This window comes from Salmo salar, chromosome ssa18 (genome assembly GCF_905237065.1).
Source record: "Salmo salar chromosome ssa18, Ssal_v3.1, whole genome shotgun sequence".
Taxonomy (NCBI): domain Eukaryota; kingdom Metazoa; phylum Chordata; class Actinopteri; order Salmoniformes; family Salmonidae; genus Salmo; species Salmo salar.
In genome coordinates, this window is record NC_059459.1 from 20,429,317 (window position 1) to 20,451,192 (window position 21,876).

The window sequence follows — 21,876 nt, forward strand, 5'->3', positions numbered from 1 at the left end:
ACAGTCATAAAAAGTGAGAGACAGAGAAATGAATCAAAAACAGAACTCAGAACAGAGATATTCATTTACAGATGTCAACCCCTCTGTTCAATCATGCTAGTTCTACCTTTCTATTAAAACGCCAGCTTCCTTGAGAGGACAAAGTCATGTCGGAAGACATTTGAAGGATGACAATATTTGAGATTTCCATTTTGATTCAATTATATTATAATAGGGAGTCTAGCTGCTTGAAATGGTTGAAAAAAAATAACAGCGACAACAAAAATGTCCCGTAAACATGGCCCTGTCAATCACTTGGCCTGTGGGGTAATTCAGAGGGAAGGTGCCTCGGAGCCATTTCATCCTTTTTCAATAGAGCCTCAACTGGGAGGCAGCGGTTAAGTGCCGAGTGACAAGAGTGACCACTTGTTGTATAAATAGCAGCTATTGTGGAAGAAAATGGGTTTCTCCTCATTTTCTATACTGTGTCAGTGTCTGAGCCATAATAAAAAACGGCCCATCCTGCTTCCCTCAGCACTCTGTAATTGCCTTGCTGCTCCATCTATTTTAATGGACTTTCTGTCAAATACTTCATCCTCTTCCATTGGAGAACAGCAGCCCCATGTCCTTAAACAGGTTCCTTATATGTTCCTCTATCACTATGGACTGTATGGACTACATGCTTGCATTGTGTGATCTATAAGGCTTGTTAACAGGTTGATGGTGTAAATCTGCCAAGGCGAGTCTACTGTTAACAGTAGATAAACTGCCGTTATGTGGAGCAGCAAAACATATGAAAAGCAAAATGAACTGAAGATATGAGCTGTATTTTCTAGAGAATAGGGGGGCCATTTCAGACCAAACAAACACAATGCTTGGTTATTATCACTTAATCTTATTATATTCCTATGTAATATTCCTACCACAAACAAAACAAATATATGTTTGGTAGGAGGGTATACACCTTTGTTTGCCTCAGACAGGACAGTATTATAATTGATGGCAATAATAGCAGGATCATAGAAATTGTAAACAACAAAGAAATATAGAATAGATACGTAAACCCAAGCCATCTAAAGTAAACCTCTAAATCAAATATTTCATCAATAATATAAAAAGGAGCGCCTCCCGAGTGGCGCAGTGGTCTAAGGCTCTGCATCGCAGTACTAGCTGTGCCACTAGAGATGCTGGTTTGAGTCCAGGCTCTGTCGCAGCCGGCCGTGACCGGGAGACCCATGGGGCGGCTCACAATTGGCCCGCCGTCATCCGGGTTAGGGGAGGGTTTGGCCAGCAGGGATGTTCTTGTCCCATCGCGCACTAGCGACTCCTGTGGTGGGCCAGGCGCAATGCATGGTGACAAGGTCGCCAGGTGTACAGTGTTTCCTCCGACACATTGGTGCGGCTGGCTTCCGGGTAAAGCGGGCATTGTGTCAAGAAGCAGTGCGGCTTGGCTGGGTTGTGTTTCGGAGGACAGACGGCTCTCAACCTTCGCCTCTCCTGAGTCCGTACGGGAGTTGCAGCGATGGAACAAGGCTATAACTACCAATTGGATAACAATTTTTTTTTAAATAAATGAATGGAATTGAAAGCAACTATTTTCTAAATAATCCATACAGTAGGCCAATACACAACCTGTACAGAAACCTCCATGCAAACTAGTATCAATTGATCGTATACCTGTAACTAATTAAAAATCTAATGTGTTACTCAATATTGCATCCAGCTCTACTCTGGTATCAACTGCATCAGGAAATCTTAGGGCAAATATATGAACTGTTCAGAACAAGAGACCAATAATGGCTTTACTTCAATGATACATTGCTTCCCCCTTTCTTTGGCTCCTGTCTTGGGCTAAAAAGCACTTGATCATCATTTGTTACCAAGTGATATAGTTTGTGAAAAAAGTTTTTGTCAAATTTTGGCCCAATATTAGTAAATGTGAAATATGATCTAATTCATGTATTTTAATTGACTCATCCACTTTAAGAGATGACGTTGTCCTAATGGCATTATTTATCAAAATGTTAAAAGCTGCCCGATCACCCAATAAGTACTGATCTCCCTTGCCCACTTGTAAATATAAATAATTTTGTGATTACACGTATTCATAGTATCATTATCTGGCAACAGGGACTACTGCAATAAGATACTGTATGTCATGGCAAATAATGTAGATTAGTGACAAGTACTAAATACAGTATTTCTTAAGCACAACTGTTGGACCTTAATAAAAGAGTGTAAGAATATCTATTTCAACTATTCATGTGTTCATCAGGACCATAATTGTACATACTATGTGCCATGTATTGAGTTCAACTCAGGTACCGGCAGAAGACTAAATTCAATACGACAATTCTGATAGGCTATCAGTTCAGAATACTGTCCGTAGAGGAAAGAATGGTACTTTTTATGAAATTGTAGTACTACTACTTGAAGTATGTGGTCAAAGATGGTGGAAAAGGCTGATTTATACTCTCACCAGTAAAATCTGTTGGGGACCACACTGTCATGTACGAGCTGCCATCGTCTTCCAAATTCAACAGAGACGTAGAGCTGAAAGAAAAGAACATCCCAGAGTTTGAGAAAATCTGAGGAGAAAAAATTAAATAATATTCCAGAGTTCAAACTAAGAGTTAAAACGAAGAAAATGTCAGACCTGGAGAATTCTCTTTCCCTCTATTTTAGGGACTGTCATGTAAGTCTAATGGAGGCCCATACAAAATGTTAATTATATTGACATGTTTTTTTCCCCCCTTTTTGCACTTTAGAGCACTTTGTTTGAATGTTTTTGTTGAGTGCTGTACAGTTGAAGCTTTAAAGAAGATTTGAAAATAGTACTTTATATTTGAAATACACTTTCAAAGAGTTTCTATTATGACAGGCTCGTCTGGATCAGCTTCTCCCAGTGGTACCTCTCTACCTCCATAGGATTTGTTCCTAATTGACAGCGACAGACTTAACCATCAGTATAATCCCTTTGCATTATGCTATTGAGCTCCCTCTTTTAGCAGAGCAGGGCTGTTATCCAAGCTCTCGAAAGACATGTCATCCATCCTGTTATAACAGTCAACTCTTTTTAGAGTTCAGCCTAATTCATAATGATAAGATTTTTACATCATCTGAGAGCACATCACACATAGGGAACTATTTTACAATACAATCATATTCTACAGTACTATTGCACTGTACAATACAGCAAACAACTACATGTATATAAAAATAGAAAGAGGTGCTTTCCCCTCTGGGAGAAAGTGATGCTAATGCAAGAACAAGCATACATGTAGAGCACACAGCTACCATTGAAGTAAACATCTTGTTAAAGTCAATAGACTCACTGACATTAACAAGACCCATGGCTCAATCAATCAATTTGTGTGTGTTCTTTCTCCCCACTCCTCAGTTCTAATTGACAGGAGTCTCTTACCTTCTGGTCGTGGCTGTAAGCCAGGATCCAGTCCTCCTGCTCGGGGTGGAAGAGGAGGCTGAGGATGTCGAAGGCTAAGTGGTACCTCTGATAGGATGCGCCCTCGTCAAAGCTAATGAGCAGGCTGCTCTCCACCTCCGGGTCGGTCAGTAACATGATCTGAGATGAGAGAGGACAGGTCAGGAGAGGAGAGGAGGGAGAGTTATCCTCCTGCTATGACAGCATCCACAAGGCATTAGGTGTGCTGTCTATTAGGTCTGCTGTATATTCTGAGGGCGCAGACCATTTTATATAAACGGAGATGATATTAGTAGTAATTCAAATAAAAATGCTGCCACACGAGAGAGTATGAATAAGATTGACATTAGCTCCAAAATCTAACAGACATGTATGTGTTTTATAAATCACAACATTTAGCAAAGATGATTATTATTATCCATTCATGTTGGTAATGATTCAACTTGATAATTCTACTATTGTTAAGAGTTTTAAGGACATGACAGATATGGTTATGGTAAGGTACATGTATGAGGACGTACCTTTCGTTTGTTATTCGGACTCACGTACAAGTAGCTTAGTATGGTTTTTGGCCCGACCTTTTCATCAAGTTTCTCATACGTGGTTCCATAGTCTGTTGACCTAGAATTCAATTAGGGGATTAACTAAATGAGTTATTCTACTGTTAAATCGTGAGTCTGAGAGCACAGAGCAATATCAATAATAATACCTATGGTTTAGTACAGTGTCATTAGGCTTTCGCAGGCAAGCAGAAAATTGCAACTGGAACGACGCAATTTGCTAGTTGAATGGAGAATTGTTCAATTATAAGAATAAACATGGATATATGTATGACAGACTATGCAAGGGAATTAAATGATTTGTAGTTCATCTAAAACATGCGTCCTAAAACATTGACACCTCAATCTACATTACAAATGTCTACCCTGTTTCTCACTAACATTCAAAACCAAGCTTGATAACAACTGTGTTGGAGTTGGAGACAGTTCCGTAATAATATTAGAAAAGCTACTCCAGAAGCATGTGTATTTCACATTGCCCTCTGGTATATTCTGGATGTCAGAAATATTTCAAGTTTAACCCTCCTGTTGTGTTCGTTTCATGTTAATTTATTCTGTGTTCCCAGTCCAAAATGACCGCCCCATTATAGCTGATTATAAATCCATAATAATACATATATTATCACCTAATGTTATGTTAGATCTTTTTATCAACTTATGTTCTTGTGAACATTACACGTTTTAATCTTCTATTTGATATTTATGGCCTGAAGGCCTCATTGACCTGAGCTCATACAACTTGTTTTTGAGTTAAAAAAAGCATAATGTATGGATTATTTTGACTATAACAAATACTCAGATGAAACATATTGTGCTATTTATCACAGACTACTTTGTGTCAAAGTTTAACAAGGACTCTCTCCTCCTCAACAGTGTCATGATCAAAGATATGATCAAGAGCCTCACATACAGTATATCGTTTGGTCATTGTGCTGCCACAGAATGAATTGTGAGCAAGGTCTCAAAAAAGCTTTATATACCAGAGCTGCGAGAAAAATTCTTTATATTATTGAAAAAATGTCGCTATTGTTTGTGAGATTGCCAACAGGTGTGGTTCCCGTGGGGGAAAGATTCTATTGGGGAAAGGTTTCCGTGGGGGTTGCCATGGAAGCCAAGAACGGGAGTGAGGTGTGTGTGTGTGTGTGTGTGTGTGTGTGTGTGTGTGTGTGTGTGTGTGTGTGTGTGTGTGTGTGTGTGTGTGTGTGTGTGTGTGTGTGTGTGTGTGTGAGTGTGTGTGTGCTCAAACACACATGCATGTGGGGGTCTGGGAGAGGAAGTGTGTCCATCTGATGAATGGGCATGTGCCTGAACTCAATTGTATACACTAATTATAGTCTTACCCATTCATTTCTAATGACCGGTCATTTTTGACCGGGAACAACACAGGTGTACAAAAGTTAAATAAAACACCCAAAATTGAATGAAAATCATCAAAATGTTCAGATGTCCTGTGTGGACAAAGTCATGGAACCTTATGACAATCAGATTAAATGAACTACATTTTTCAGAGAGAAAACTTGTAAATCGGTCCAATTCGACCGGAACACAGCAGAAGGGTTAATATGCTACATTAGGGAACATACAGTAGAACACTAGTTTGCAATATTTGAACACAATGTTCCCAGTGTACTGGCTCTGTTTCTTATCTCCCTGCTTCCCAGTCTCTTATACACTTGTATAACCAACATGCAACATTTAAATGGGCCATTAGTTTTTCCTAAGCATGTGATAGGCAATCACTCGGGCCCATGGTCACATGATCAAGAACAACTCTTAGTCCTGAACATGAACACCGAAGCCAGACCGAAATCCACTGAGATTAATTGAACCCCTCCTTACCTCCATAAAGAGCTCTCTGTGACACTGCCAAGGCTGAAGTCAAAGTACTTAGTCAGCATTAGAATCACCTACAAAACAGGACAAAGTTCCCATCTCAGCGTACAGTTTTAGAAAATACTAGTAATAGACAACCCTCTGTTAAGGTAACACTTCCGTGCATCATTTCATCTGGCACTATGGTGGCACTTGAAGTAATGAGTGAATGGGCACACACTGGCTAAATCCACGTTGTTTCCACATTATTTCAATGAAATTACATTGAGGCAACATGGAATAAACGTTGAATTGACATCTGTGCCAAGTGGGGAGATGCCTATTTTGCATTCTTTCCCTATTGAGGTGGTAAATAAGCCTAAAATACTAAATAAGGGAGAAAATAAACTTTTGACAACCTCATTTTTAAACTTACAACTGTTGTTATTTTAATCATTGGAAGCGGTTTGAGCAGGATGGCCTTAGGAGGAGTGTATCATACATTTTACAACAGCAGCTAGCAACACATCAGCCTTAATATGGACGCTTGTGTCAACAGCCACACACATAAACAAATCCCAAACAAACTTCTGAGGACTTGTCAAGGCATAATTTTGCATGAGGATGGTGCATCTTCTGTACAAAGGTAAATCAGGGAAAATGCGCTATGTTGTGCTTTTTAAGGGCTCAGCAGGTTTCTTCCATGGCAAACACTACCGACGGTGGTCTATAAATAAATGAATAAATAAGTAAACAATGCATCTATCGTTCATCCTAGGCACAGCAAGGCTCTCCTCATAAATATCATGGACATCATTTCTGAGGAGATCGTAAAGAACACCATTGTTATATGGCTATTATACAAGCCTTTACTTAATAGGTATTAAGACACATAAATTGCGAAGTGTCACGTAAATTGTTCCAGATGTTCATGCATGGCTCTCTGTGGACAGGTCTATTTTTCCCATTGTGATTTGAAAGGAGAAACTATTTTCCTATTCAGCGTTTGTTTGAACCTAAATCAAAGTCTGTGTATCACTTCATTAATATTATATAAGCCAACGTTAACAGATTGATATTTCTCTTTCCCTCCGCACTAGATACTTGAAGACAATATGGAAAAATACTATTTGAAAACATGCAAAATTATGCAACGCTCTCAGTGGTTCACTGCTTAAGAAACCAGTGTAAAGGTCTTCTACTCCTTGGAGACGACCTCTCTTCTGGGACCATTTTTCTTCCCAATTGTACCCATTTATTTTCTTTGTTATTTGGCCTTTTAGTTGATACAATGAATCAAGAAATGTGGTTATTTTCATAAAAACGTGTATATATTGTGGTTGGCCAAAGTGTGGTGAAGAATAATCTCAGTGTCTTGTAAACACAGCAGCAATATAGAACCCTGCGGATTGGGAAGTAGAGATTAATGGTCTACCAATAACATGGCCTTTATAACTTCCAAAAGTCCCAATCTGTTGGACATTGTCATACAAAATAAAATGACCTAGAGCAGTTTGGAAAGTAGAGCCAGATACTTCCTGTCTCCTGGATAGTCATTCATTTAACCATTTACTTGAGAAGGTCCAGTGGAAGTCTCAAATCATTTGCACCCCCTCAAGTGCCAGCTGTAAAACTTGAGGTGTTAGGCTAGTGTTGAAAGTACAAGCTGAAGCTCTCTAAATGATGTCAATATTTAATGTACCAGGCATCAATATACATAGATACTTAATTTTGTAGATTGTTCTGTGTTAAACAGGGGGTATGGGCTGGGTACTTACTTGCTATCTTACTGTAGCCATAAACATTAGTGTTAGAGGGAGTCATGAAGAAACTCTGAACACCCAAGAGCAATAGAAACCTATTAAAATCACCAATGCTCTGAAGCTAAAATGTGTAGATGAGGGATTTGGTTGGGGTAAAGATACATTACAAATTCCTAGATAACAAAGGGCATGGCAGGAATGATACTTTTAACAGTTTGCTAAATAAGTGCACAGATCCACCCCTTCCACATCTTGACAAAGATGAGATGTTAGAAAGCTTTTAACATGTCGAACACTCATCATGCCATGTTAGCGACCAATGTCTCCCAAAAAATCATGTGACATAGGAGCATAAGAAAAATGATTTCCAAGCCCTGTGTAAATCTCAACCCTCGGAGAGTGAATTCATTGGTATGAATCTGATCATTATTGAGGCATGAAAGGGGTTTTATAGTGAATTAAAAGAGCTTAGTATGAGGAGATTACCGCGGTGAAACGAAGGCATTGTATTAAGACAGTTGGAGGGATGAGGGATAGAGGGTGGAGGTGGGAACTTTCTATTAGTGAAGGATGAGGAGCACCTGAAAGAGACAAATTAAATGCAAGACAGACTATACATTACGATTCATTCCCAGACTCAGTGACTCCCTGATCCAGCCTTATCAGCTTCAGGAATTAAGTTACATCATCAATAAAACTGTCGACATATTTACCCACTGCAATTAAATAGATGGATGACTCCATAAAAGCAATTGTTACCCAAGTAACTGATCAGAATATGAATAGGGTAGTTTTCTATTTGTACCCTTTAAATGGAAAAGCACAACTAACACATTACCCTTTTTGGCTTTTAAGAGTTTATCTCACAAACTATTTCCACTACCTCAACACTAATGATGCTGATGAAACAAGCCAGCTCAAGTCTCTCCCTCATGTTAACCCTTATTGTACAGATGTGAATTGTTACACTGCAGTCACAATACAATTTAGTGTTTAATCGCAATTGAGTAGACACACGCATTCTTAGAAATGTACAGTACATTTTGGCAAATTAATATAGGTGTTAACTTTCAAACAGATGTTTCTGTTGGTTCATAATGATATTAACATCAAAAGCTATGAATTTTGAAAGTATAGAGTTTCGTATCGTCAGCTATTTAACATATATATGTTAAAATCTGACTTATTTCCTGTGTTTTACTGGGTGAACGTCCTTTTGAAAGAATAAAATACATAAACAATGCTTTCTGTTTCCAGCTATGTCTGTTGGTACAAGCAAAAGCACGTGAAGCTCAGTGCTCTCAACCACACAACTGCAACATGTAATATTGGCTTGCTTTTGTCTGCCACATCAATTTATATCTCTTTATTCACACAGACATTGTTTCCTGGTAGACCAGATGTTAGCTAGGGCTGGATTGTTTGACGTCAGAGCTATTTGCTCTCCCATGGATAACAGGTCAACTGGATCATGAATTATAAGGTGACATCACATTGGTATATTGCAAAGATAAATGATTTAATGTCCTCGCATGACTCTCATAACCACCAGGATTTACAAAGCATGCTGAATGACTGCTTAAGGTAACAACAGAATACTCTAGATCACGGTCATATCTACCTCCTCCAACCATATTAGTATCTTCTGACATTCACTACTGTCAACTGTGAGCTTTACCATGAACAAAAGGATATTTGAATATCTGTAAATATGAGAGTAGATACTCAGGATACAGTAAAACACTCTGGATTTCTGACATTAACATATTTATTCAGCACATACATGTAAAACTCCTTCAAACCGGTCTTAACATAAAAAGAAAACGTCTACCCTAAACATGTATTACATGTAACAATAATGTTGCACACCAAAATCCAAATGACCGATCATTACATTGGTAACCACTACAGATGTAGGATCTTCATTTGAACCAGGTTGCCACAGCAGGAACATAATCCTGCAGCAACAGGAAATGTGAAGTATTATGTGGATTTTAATGGACTTTTGTGTTCATGAGGGAAAATCAAGTCTGAAATGTCAAAGTGTAAATTACAAAATTCAGAAGCCTTTTTAAACCTCAAATACACAACAAGTTTTCAATTTCCTGCATTGTAGGAAAGTTCTCCCGCAACACGGTGATCAAATTAACATCCTGCATCTGCAATGGAATATCCATTTTGATCTATGTTTCCCTGAATCTCAGTGAACCATATAAAGTTAATTGGGTACCAAGAATATATAGTTAGCCACCATGTTAGGGATATGCTGATGCTATCATACTATTAAGAAAATACAAAATTAAAGAGGCATTACAAACACCCCTATGGCGGACATTTTTGTTGTTGTTGATTCTTGACGTGATAAATCATCAGAAGCCCCTCACTTCTTCTTTGAATGTATGCTTTTACCGTAGTAACGCCTCCTTAAAAAGAACGAAGCGTAGCTGTATCTCCAGCCAGACTATGGCAGCCTGCTGAGCCTAGAAACTTCATCGTGCATGAGGGAACTCTGATCAATGCTGGCAAGATTAGACATCGAGTGGGTTTGTTTTTCTACCCAGCCCAAAAGTAGCACCCGCTGAGCGGAGGATGCCTTAAAAAAAAACTTTTAACTCATATAAATTCCTTCTGAAATGTGGATGCTCAAAGATAAAGGTGCAGGGTTGTGTGTGTTCTGTTGACAAATTCTAAGTTACATCACCAGCAATGACATTGTCTAACTTTGATATAATTCATGCTAATTGCATGCACACTTTGTTAGCGCTGCAACCAAAGCAAATGTCCATGAAATACCTCTGCTATAAATCTACTTCAGTAATTTGTTTTGAGGTTGGGACGTGAGCCATGACCATAGACATTAAAACCAGTAGACAGTGATACAGTAGCATCCATGTATTCCGATGGAAAACTCCCGATAGCGCATCAAGCCGTAAGTATTTGAATTGAAAGTACGCCATATTGCTGAATGGGGCTGAATGGCACCAAAAGAATCGTTAAGGATCATGGTGAAAGTGGTCGTAACTAGCAATGGATCATGGTTGACGTAGTCGTTTTCATCTTGCCTGAGAGAGTCAACCTTAAGTCAACCTTAACCTCAGAGCCTGCCAGCCTGTGAAAACTCTGTTTCAGCACGTGGTCCTGTGTGACGACAAATGTAGTAGTCAGAATGACTCTTGTGTAATGTCCTCAATTTTGCAGCCCTACTAGTGACCCTTAGGCGACATGCTGAGGTCTAAAAGCCTGTGTTCCCTCTCTGCAGCACACTCAGTGCAGGACTGAGGTCCAACAGAAGTCTCCAAAATATGAGTCACAGTAATACATTGAAGATGTCAACTGAACAACTCTGGTGTTGCTAATGTAACGTAGATGAGATGAGACTGGTAGATTGATGTTGCAAGAGAAAAGGCAAGAATGAGTGCTGATGCAGGTTGGTAATGTAATAATGGTTATGACTTATAATAGCTAATATAAAGAGGATGATGCATCTAATGCAAAGGTGAAAGTAAAGACTGATGGAAAAAACATAAAAAGGTGCAAATGTTGCCCTCGCTTCTGACAATATAATATCCCATATAATATCCCATTTACACCTTGAAATGCATTTTGGGATCACACCTAATGCCATACCCCTTTTTGAGCGTTGGACCTGTAACTGAAAGGTTGCTGGTTCGAATCCCTGAGCTGACTAGGTTAAAAATCTGTCGATGTGCCCTTGAGCAAAGCACCTACCCCGAATTGTTCCTTTAAGTCGCTCTGGATAAGACCGTCTGCTAAATGACTAAAATGTCAAATATATATGACAGCCATCTGTTCGTGATCAGATCTGGTGAACAAGCAAAGCTTGCATAGCCTCCCTTGTAAAGTGATGCATTGGTTGTAACATCCACATGACAATTAAGGAAAGTTGATGGGAGGTAGATTATGATCTCACTCATTCTGTATGATCCTAATCCAATGCTAAATGAAGATGAAAAGCATACACATATTAGAACAATAAAGTATGTACAAAATTCTCCAAAATAGAAATGATATAAATGAGATGTGTACTGAATTATATAACACACCCAGGGCCACAGCACTGCTTCAGTTCTAGCATCACCTTAAGAAATAGACTGTTCCACTACAAATGCGGTCTTTGAAGAGAAATCCACAATGGTCTGCTGCATCTGATGCCAATCTAATGAGGGATTAACTCCCATTAGCCTGATATTTTGAGGATACAGGTCCGGGTTGCTGATAAGCATTTCTTTTGACAAATGGATTTGTGAGAAGTGTCATGTAAATAGGCTAACAATGGATTGCTTGAACATGTACAGCAGAGGTAAAATAACAAAAATCATCGGACCATGCCTTAATCCTCACATCTACCCTTAATTCCTGGGTCACGCAAAACCTCCACCCACACAAAGATAGACAGACTAAAAGAAACACACTGATCGTGAGTGAGAGTGTTTGTGTGTGTGTGTGTGTGTGTGTGTGTGTGTGTGTGTGTGTGTGTGTGTGTGTGTGTGTGTGTGTGTGTGTGTGTGTGTGTGTGTTTCCAATTTCGACAATCTAGCTCTTCAGCATCCTCTCATTGAACCGCCTGGTGCACTGGTCTGCACTGCCCACTGCTCTCCCAATGCCTCCCAATGTTTTCCAAGTGACAGGATTTACACTAGAGGCCTACACACAACTAATTAATTACATATCAGACCCTTCAGAAGACCAAGTCCACCACCTAAAATGAAATTTTAAGAGGCAGAAACATTATAGGCTAAATGTTATACATTCCAAATGATTATGCCATGCGCTATAATGCAAGGATGCATTCATCATTGCCAAGTTTCACTTACGCTGCTATTTTGGCCGGACCAATGCACCATGGCTTGGTTATGAGCTGAATCACCCGTGAGTGCGAATGTAGAACTACTGAGTTTCAACTCATGTTGCACGGAGGTAGACGCATCTTCACCGTTCCATCGGAATCCGGACCAAGATGTTCTGCTCTCCGCCGTCTGGAAGCTGCGCTTTCGTCGACGGCGAAGGTTCCTCAAACTTGCCCCAGCCTTCTTTTTTGATAACGCATGTCGTTTAAGTCTATTTTCTCTTCCAAAACTATTAATTGTATTATGTCTAGTGTTATTGACGGTTACTTTATTGAGGGTGGCAGGTGGAGACATAGGCCTATCTGTGAGTTTGGAGGTGATGCCCGAGCCACTTTGATGTTGATAGAGCACTTCAGAACTATCCACAAGCCGACGTTCTTCTAATCCACGGCTGTATGATTTATTTACAAACGGATGCTCGGATTCGGGGACTGAACTTCTTGCCTCGCCATCACCGGAGACGCGCGCTAAATATTCCGCAACATTTACTTTTTTACAGCTGCTTTTAAAGGGGTGACAACCTGGTGACTTCTCTGCCACCCCAACAACTTCATCCTCTGGTCCCTTTCCAAATGGATCAAATCCCACTTTAGAGAGTTCCCGGGGAGCCGGCTTGATAACAGAGAGTTGGCTTGATGGAATGCACCTTATATCTGTTTTTGTCATGTCCAGGGTGGAAGTTAAGGTAAAAAGACACATCCACATAGCAATGAGCCAATGAGGGCAGCAGCCGACGGTTGTTTCCATCCCTCGTTTAGGTTAGTCCGATTTGAATTGTAACCTGAAGATAATTCGACTACTTTTTAGGGTTTGATTATTATCTGCTGAATCGCTTCGGGAACGGAGGTTGCTACAGTGTGCGAAGAAGCGCTCACAGAAGTAGTGATGCAAACGATGCACCGGAGGAGGAGCTGGCGGTTGGATTCGGTCATGATAGGAGAGAGGATAGCCAGAATCCGACTAGACGTTCATTTGGAGAGAGGAGAAAAGGGGAGCTATCCCCTGTACTTTAACATGATAGCAACCCTGCTATTAAAGTGGTCTTACTGTTTAGGGGAAGTTATTCTCTGGATAACATGGAAAATGACACATTGAGTATTATTTCAGTCATATTTTCAGTAAGGAGTAGCCTATAAAACATACTGATATATGCATTGTAAATAATGCCCTCAATAGGACCAATTTGATGCACATAGGCTGAATGAATGTTGCCCACATTTTCAAAGCAATTTTTGAATATATTTTTGCACATTTCAGTCTTTGGGACCTTAACTATGTCCATAATGAGTAACACTTTATACTGTCATTAATTAGTCAATAATATATCAATTATAAGGCATGTGTTCATGATTTCGTATTTATTATTAGCCCATTACATTTTCAAACGCAAGTAATCTATAAAAAAAACGGGTAAGAGTTATAACATATAATTTATAAGGCATATCTTAATTAACAGTATATCATTTATAAATAATAACGATATTCACATGACATATTAATACTGCTGTTGAACGTCATTCTTTCAAATCCAATCACAAATCATTAGCACGGGTCTCGAGCCAACGTCTGTAGCAACGCATTTTGCACAACGATGCAGTGTCTTAGACCGCTGAGTCACTAGGGAGGATCAAGCAACAAGTTTTTAATGGTTATCAATTGCCTTGCACAAAGTATCAAAATTCTAAAATACTACACAGGACGCTTTAAGAATTTAATTTAAATGTTAATTGTATTTTTTGCTCACAGAAACAATGAGAAAATATAGAAAAATAAATAATGAAATGTTAATTTTATAAAGTAGCCCATATAATCATCTGCCAGAGAGTCCCCAGTAGGTGGGTCCAGGCCCACCTGTCACGTCCTGGCCAGTATAAGGTTAATTGTTTTTGTAGTTTGGTCAGGACGTGGCAGAGGGTATTTGTTTTATGTGGTTCGGGGTGGTGTGTTTGTGTAAAGGGTGTTTGATTTAGTATTTCCGGGTTTTTGGTTGATGGTCTATGTGTTTGTATTCTATGGTTAGTCTGGTGTGTGTGTTTCTATGTTTGGTTAATTGGGGTTGGGACTCTCAGTTGAAGGCAGGTGTTGTCTATCTGCCTTTGATTGAGAGTCCCATATATTAGGGTGTGTTTGTGTGTGTGATTTGTGGGTGATTGTTCTGTGTTGAGCTTTGCCTTGCCAGACTGTTTGTTAGTTGTTCGTTTTTCGGTTTTGTTATTTTGTATGTTCATTTTTGAAGATAATTAAAAATCAAGATGAGCATTCACGTACCTGCTGCGTTTTGGTCCTCATTCACCGACAACAACCGTGACAGAATCACCCACCACTCAAGGACCAAGCAGCAGAAGAAGGAGCAGAGGGAATTCGAGTTGGACTGGCGGGAGAAATGGACCTGGGAGGAAGTTCTGGACGGGGCCGAACCTTGGCACCAGGCTGGGGATTATCGACGCCCGCAGTGGGAAATTGAGGCAGCCAAGGCAGAGAGGCGGTGGTATGAGGCCAAGTACGCGCTGAAGGAGAAGCACGAGAGGCACCCCCAAGAAAATGTTGGGGGGGGGCACAATGGGTAGTTTGACTAGGCGTAAGAAGAGCCGGAAGCCAGCTACCCGTGGTTATATGGAGGAGCGTATGGGGTGGAGAGCTCTATGTTTCGCTGAGGAGCGCACTATCTCACCCATACGCACGCACAGTCCAGTGCGCGTTATTCCAGCCCCTCGCAGGTGCCGTGCTAGAGCGGGCATCCAGCCTGGTAGGAGGATGCCTGCGCAGCGCATCTGGTCGCCGGTACGCCTCCGAGGACCAGGCTACCCAACTCCCGCTCTACGCACGGCTACCATCAGGCCCCTGCACAGCCCAGTCTGCCCTGTACGAGCACCCCGCTCGTACAGGGCTACTAGTTCCATCCAGCCAAGGCGGGTTGTGCAGGAGGTAAGATCTAGACCGGCTGTGCGCCTCCATAGCCCTGGGTTTCTAGCTCCTGTCTCTCGTGCGGACCCGGAGGTGCGTCAACCCAGTCCGACTCGTCCTGTTCCCGCTCCCCGCACTAGCCTGGAGGTGCGTGTACATAATCTGGTAAGCCCAGTACCAGCACCACGCACCAGGCTACAAGTGCGTCAACCCAGCCACGCCAGTCAACAGTCACCAGAGCTGCCCGCCAGTCAACAGTCGTCACCAGAGCTGCCCGCCAGTCAACAGTCGTCACCAGAGCTGCCCGCCAGTCAACAGTCGTCACCAGAGCTGCCCGCCAGTCAACAGTCGTCACCAGAGCTGCCCGCCAGTCAACAGTCGTCACCAGAGCTGCCCGCCAGTCAACAGTCGTCACCAGAGCTGCCCGCCAGTCAACAGTCGTCACCAGAGCTGCCCGCCAGTCAACAGTCGTCACCAGAGCTGCCCGCCAGTCAACAGTCGTCACCAGAGCTGCCCGCCAGTCAACAGTCGTCACCAGAGCTGCCCGCCAGTCAACAGTCGTCACCAGAGCTGCCCGCCAGTCAACAGTCGTCACCAGAGCTGCCCGCCAGTCAACAGTCGTCACCAGAGCTGCCCGCCAGTCAACAGTCGTCACCAGAGCTGCCCGCCAGTCAACAGTCGTCACCAGAGCTGCCCGCCAGTCAACAGTCGTCACCAGAGCTGCCCGCCAGTCAGTCGTCCCCAGAGCTGCCCGCCAGTCAGTCGTCACCAGAGCTGCCCGCCAGTCAACAGTCGTCACCAGAGCTGCCCGCCAGTCAACAGTCGTCACCAGAGCTGCCCGCCAGTCAACAGTCGTCACCAGAGCTGCCCGCCAGTCAACAGTCGTCAGAGCTGCCCGCCAGTCAACAGTCGCCAGAGAGGTCAGACTGCGCCGAACTGCCGGAGTGGCCAGACTGCGCCGAACTGCCGGAGTGGCCAGACTGCGCCGAACTGCCGGAGTGGCCAGACTGCCCCGAACTGCCGGAGTGGCCAGACTGCGCCGAACTGCCGGAGTGGCCAGACTGCGCCGAACTGCCGGAGTGGCGAGACTGCCCCGAGTGGCCAGACTGGCCCGAACTGCCCCGAGTGGCCAGACTGGCCCGAACTGCCCCGAGTGGCCAGACTGGCCCGAACTGCCCCGAGTGGCCAGACTGGCCCGAACTGCCCCGAGTGGCCAGACTGGCCCGAACTGCCCCGAGTGGCCAGACTGGCCCGAACTGCCCCGAGTGGCCAGACTGGCCCGAACTGCCCCGAGTGGCCAGACTGTCCCGACCTGCCAGACTGCCCAGACTGTCCCCCGGCGATGCCAGACTGGCCCGACTGCCCCTCGGCGATGCCAGACTGGCCCGACTGCCCCTCGGCGATGCCAGACTGGCCCGACTGCCCCTCGGCGATGCCAGAGTGGCCCGACAGCCTGGAACGGCCGGAACCAGAGCCACCTCCAGAAATAGGTGGGTTGGGGAGGGGGGGTGTAGCACAGTGCCGTCGTTGACGGCAGCCACCCTCCCTTCCCTCCCTTTAGAAAAAGGGGATTTTTTTTGGTGTTGCTTGGGGTTATTTTTTAAGGTGCTTCTGGGGTAGCACCTTTGAGGGGGGTACTGTCACGTCCTGGCCAGTATAAGGTTAATTGTTTTTGTAGTTTGGTCAGGACGTGGCAGAGGGTATTTGTTTTATGTGGTTCGGGGTGGTGTGTTTGTGTAAAGGGTGTTTGATTTAGTATTTCCGGGTTTTTGGTTGATGGTCTATGTGTTTGTATTCTATGGTTAGTCTGGTGTGTGTGTTTCTATGTTTGGTTAATTGGGGTTGGGACTCTCAGTTGAAGGCAGGTGTTGTCTATCTGCCTTTGATTGAGAGTCCCATATATTAGGGTGTGTTTGTGTGTGTGATTTGTGGGTGATTGTTCTGTGTTGAGCTTTGCCTTGCCAGACTGTTTGTTAGTTGTTCGTTTTTCGGTTTTGTTATTTTGTATGTTCATTTTTGAAGATAATTAAAAATCAAGATGAGCATTCACGTACCTGCTGCGTTTTGGTCCTCATTCACCGACAACAACCGTGACACCACCCAGGCACACCCGTGACTAAGCGCCTGAGTTAACTTAGAGCAAAGAGCATCAGATATTCAGCAGCAACATTCCTTCAGACAGTCATAGTAGATCATGACTCTGGGACATTATCCTGCCCTCACCATGACATTTTCTCTGAACCTTCACCTTAGTTATTGCCATCAGGAATTACAGGTTTGAAATATTGCTGTCAAATACAGTGGGGAGCTCACAGAAAAGTGTGTTTGTTGTGTTGCCATTTCAAAATTGGCCCATGACCTGTTGTCATCTTTGGAAAATGTCCCTTTTGCCAATCTAATTGAGTGTCCAGGGACCTACAACCATGCACTGTCAGTGTGCTAACACAGCTAAAATAATGAGCAGGTCAGACTCTAAGAACCTTCATGCTGTGAGTTGCAATTGTCTAACGGTGTGGGGTGCTAATATTATAATCTTTTCTTCAGGCTGGCATTGGTATTCACCTGAATCTCACTGGGTTGCAATGGAGGTGTGGCCAATCATTTTGCCAGCCTCCTATTCTGGGAAAGTAATACAACATCATTCACTTTATTAGCAGAATAGTAACGCATGAAGTTGCTGAAAATATGCTGAATTATGGCAATGCATTGGCCATAGCATACAATATATGAAATCCTTCATACTGTGCAATTGGCTACTTGGATTGAATGCAACATTGGTGCAAACCATTAGAACTCCATTAGATGTGGAAGCCATCCTCACCATGCTAGCTATTTGCTTCTATTCCTGGGTAACATTTAGTCAATAGGAGGAGGTTGGTCTTGACTGATGCCTTAGAGAGTCTCTATATTGATCTGTCCTCCCCATCGCTTTGCTTGAGCCGGGACGTGTTCCTGTTACATGGAGGGGTCAGCAGCACAGGGCCGTCTTTCATTCAGAGCCATTAGCAATGCAGTGTGCACTAGCTCTCTCAATCTGTTTCAGTTATCCTGCATCAGACAAGAAGGAAACCTGCCTAATGCAGATGAATGGTTGACTGGGAATTTCAATCACGCTTAGGCCTCTGTGTGTATACAAAACACTTTTGATCCACTGCTAAAAGTTTTTTTTTAATATTACTATTTTTGGGGCGGAAATATACCACACAACATTAATCAGTGTATTAAAGGTTTCATATGTGTTTAAGTATTTTTAAATGTATGATAAAAAGTGAAATAATGTAGACTGGCAGTATTTATAGAAGAATACATAATAGGAGATTAAATGTTATGTTCCAAGGACAGTTGAAGGGAACATGAAAAGAAACATGAATTTAACTGCGATCTCGGTTTATCGTGTTTCATTATCATATATGGATGTAAGCTTTAATAACTGCTTACATATTAGGCCTATCTGTGGGTGTGCACACACCATGGCAAAATGTATGACTGTCTTTCAAGAGAGAGGATCGCTCTAGCTTTGGCTGGCTTTCTGTCACACACACAGACTGAATACAAACTGCATAATTCTCCCTGGCATTGTGGGTAGCATTGAGGAGTTTACCACATCAGTCTCCAGCTTCATTAATAAGTGCATCTACGACGTCATCCCCACAGTGACCGTATGTACATATCCCAACCAGAAGCAATGGATTACAGGCAATATCTGCACTAAAGGCCAGAGTTGCCTGATTTCAAGGAGCGGGATACTATTTTATTTATTTATTTCACCTTTATTTTACCAGGTAGGCCAGTTGAGAACAAGTTCTCATTTACAACTGCGACCTGGCCAAGATAAAGTAAAGCAGTGCGACAAAAACAACAACACAGAGTTACACATGGGATAAACAAACGTACAGTCAATAACACAATAGAAAATCTGTATACAGTGTGTGCAAATGGAGTAAGGAGGTAAGGCAATAAATAGGCCATAGTGTGCGAAGTAATTACAATTAATCCGGACACCTATAAGAAATCCTGCTTCGACCTCCGACAAGCCATGAAACAGGCAAAGCATCAATGCAGAACTAAGATGGAGTCCTATTACGCCGGTGCTGATGCTCTTCGGATGTGGCAGGGCTTGCAAACTATCATGAATTGCAAAGGGAAACCCAGCCGTGAGCTGCCCAGTGACGCAAACCTACCAGACAAGCTAAATGCCTTCTATGCTTGCTTCGAGGCAAGCAACACTGGACAATGCATGAGAGTACCATCTGTCCCAGACAGCTGTGTGATCATGCTCTCCGCAGCCAATGTGAGTAAGCCCTTTAAACAGGTTAACATTCACAAGGCCTGATTACAAGGATGTGTACTCAGAGCATGTGCTGACCAGCTGGCAAGTGTCTTCACTGACATTATCGAACTCTCCCTGAACCAGTCTGTAATACCTACATGTTTCAAGCAGACCACCATAGTCCCTGTGCCCAAGAACATCAAGGTAACCTGTCTAAATGACTATCGCCCCATATCATGAATTAAATGTTCTCCACACTGGTGCCCCTCAGGGGTGTGTGCTTAGTCCCCTCCTGTACTCCATGTTCACCCACGACTGCATGGCCGCACACTACTACAACACCATTATTAAGTTTTCCGACCACCGAAACCGGTGAGACAGCCTATAGGGAGGAGGTCAGAGACCTTGCAGTGTGGTGCCAGGAAAACTACCTCTCCCTCAATGTCAGCAATACAAAGGAGCGGATTGTGTACTACAGAAAATGGCGGGCCGAGCACACCTCCATTCACATTGACAGGGCTGTAATGGAACGGGTCAAGAGCTTCAAGTTCCTCGGTGTCCACATCACTAAGGGTCTATCATGGTCCACACACACCAACACAGCCATGAAGAGGGCACAACCACGCCTCTTTCCCCCTCAGGAGGATGAAAAGATTTGGCCTGGGCATACATATCCTCAAAAGGTTATTCAGCTGCACCATTGAGAACATTTTGACTGGCTGCATGACTGCTTGGTATGTCAACTGCTTGGCATCCAACCGCAAGGCACTACAGAGGGTAATGCGTACAACCCAGTACATTACTGGGGTCGAGCTCACTGATATCCAGTACCTCTATACCAGGCGGTGTCAGAGGAATTATCTATCCTGTTGCCTAGTCACTCTATGCCTCCTAGTTATATGTACATATCAGTGGAGGCTGCTGAGGGGAGAACGGCTTACTTTTCTATTATTTCTCCATTTTCTTTCTCTCTGCCTTGTTGGAAAAGCCAGTAAGTAAGCATTTTACTGTTAGTCTACACCTGTTGTTTGTGAAGCATATGACTAACACTATTTTATTTTATTTTATCTTAAATTGTTAATTTACAGACTTGTGAGCATGCCCTGCAGAATGCACTCTTAGGAGAAAAGATAGATCCTAGCTGTTGATTTCCCCTGTTAGTTAAATTGAACAGACCTTGAAATCCTTTGTAGAATTGTAGCCTATTTTCAAGGTCTCTTCCTCTGTCTAGAAATAGCTTCAATTGTTAGCTTCCCTCTTACACCTTTCTGTAACAAAGGTGATGCAAAAGAGGAGAAAACAAACATAGCATTCGTCCAAACAGAAGATGACGAGACAAAAAGGCAATGAAGGATGAAATGCCAGGGCATTAGTTATGCACAGTGTCCACCCCCCCTCCCCTCTGCTCCAACAAACATCTGCCTTTACTGCAGTAGGATCTGTGGCAATGGATCAGACTCAGCATCACCTCCAAAACTCACAGATATCACTCCCATAGGAAGATAATCCTTTTGATCGCAGATTATTACTTATCTAATCCTGTCTTTTCTGTTAGAGGATTGAAAACGAAATGAAAGTCGATCTGCTGTGTGGGTTTGGTCAGCCGTGCACTGTACTACTATCAGTGTTGCGTTGATGTGTCACGTCCTGACCATAGAAAGCTGTTATTTTCTATGGTAGAGTAGGTCAGGGCGTGACAGGGGGGTTTTCTTGTTTAGTTTTTCTATGTTGTTATGTTCTCGTTTTGTATTTCTATGTTGGGTTTTGTTTGGGATGATCTCCAATTAGAGGTCATCGTTGTCTCTAATTGGAGATCATACTTAAGTAGGTGTTTTTCCCACCTGGGTTTGTGGGAGATTGTTTTGAGTTAGTGTATGTTTCACCTCTGTGTCACGGTTTGTTGTTTTTTATGTGTATGTGTTGCATAGTTTCACAGTGAAAATAAAATGTGGAAAGACACACACACGCTGCACTTTGGTCCGCTCCTTCCTACGACAACCGTGGCATGATGGGTTTTTTCAGCTAGCTCATTTTAGTGATGGACGCTTGAGACTTACACTTCAATTAGTACCCAGCACACCTCTGGGGCAGCTGAAGAGACGATCGCCTTTTCAACTAATAATTCCAAATACATTACTAAGAGATAAATTGCAAGACAATACAGGCAGCGGGTTAAGTGTTTTGACCCTTGTGAAATGCTATAGGCCATATCTATTGATGGCACAAATCCTCTGGTCTATTTAGCAGAAGAAGAAGGATATACAATGCAAGCCTTTCA

General features: G+C 42.6%; 1 protein-coding gene across 1 annotated transcript in view; it reads right to left on the reverse strand.

Moving 5' to 3' along the window:
• Positions 1–13,347, reverse strand: part of LOC106577075 (VPS10 domain-containing receptor SorCS1) — a 50,861-nt gene extending 37,514 nt beyond the window's left edge. Inside the window, exons 1-5 of the mRNA XM_045700854.1 lie at positions 12,392–13,347; positions 5,821–5,888; positions 3,943–4,042; positions 3,404–3,562; positions 2,459–2,532 (exon numbers count right to left, since the gene is read on the reverse strand). Coding sequence (XP_045556810.1) covers positions 2,459–2,532; positions 3,404–3,562; positions 3,943–4,042; positions 5,821–5,888; positions 12,392–13,171 — 1,181 coding nt within the window. The 5' untranslated portion in view covers positions 13,172–13,347. The remainder of the gene's footprint in view (positions 1–2,458; positions 2,533–3,403; positions 3,563–3,942; positions 4,043–5,820; positions 5,889–12,391) is intronic.
• Positions 13,348–21,876: the final 8,529 nt, after the last annotated feature.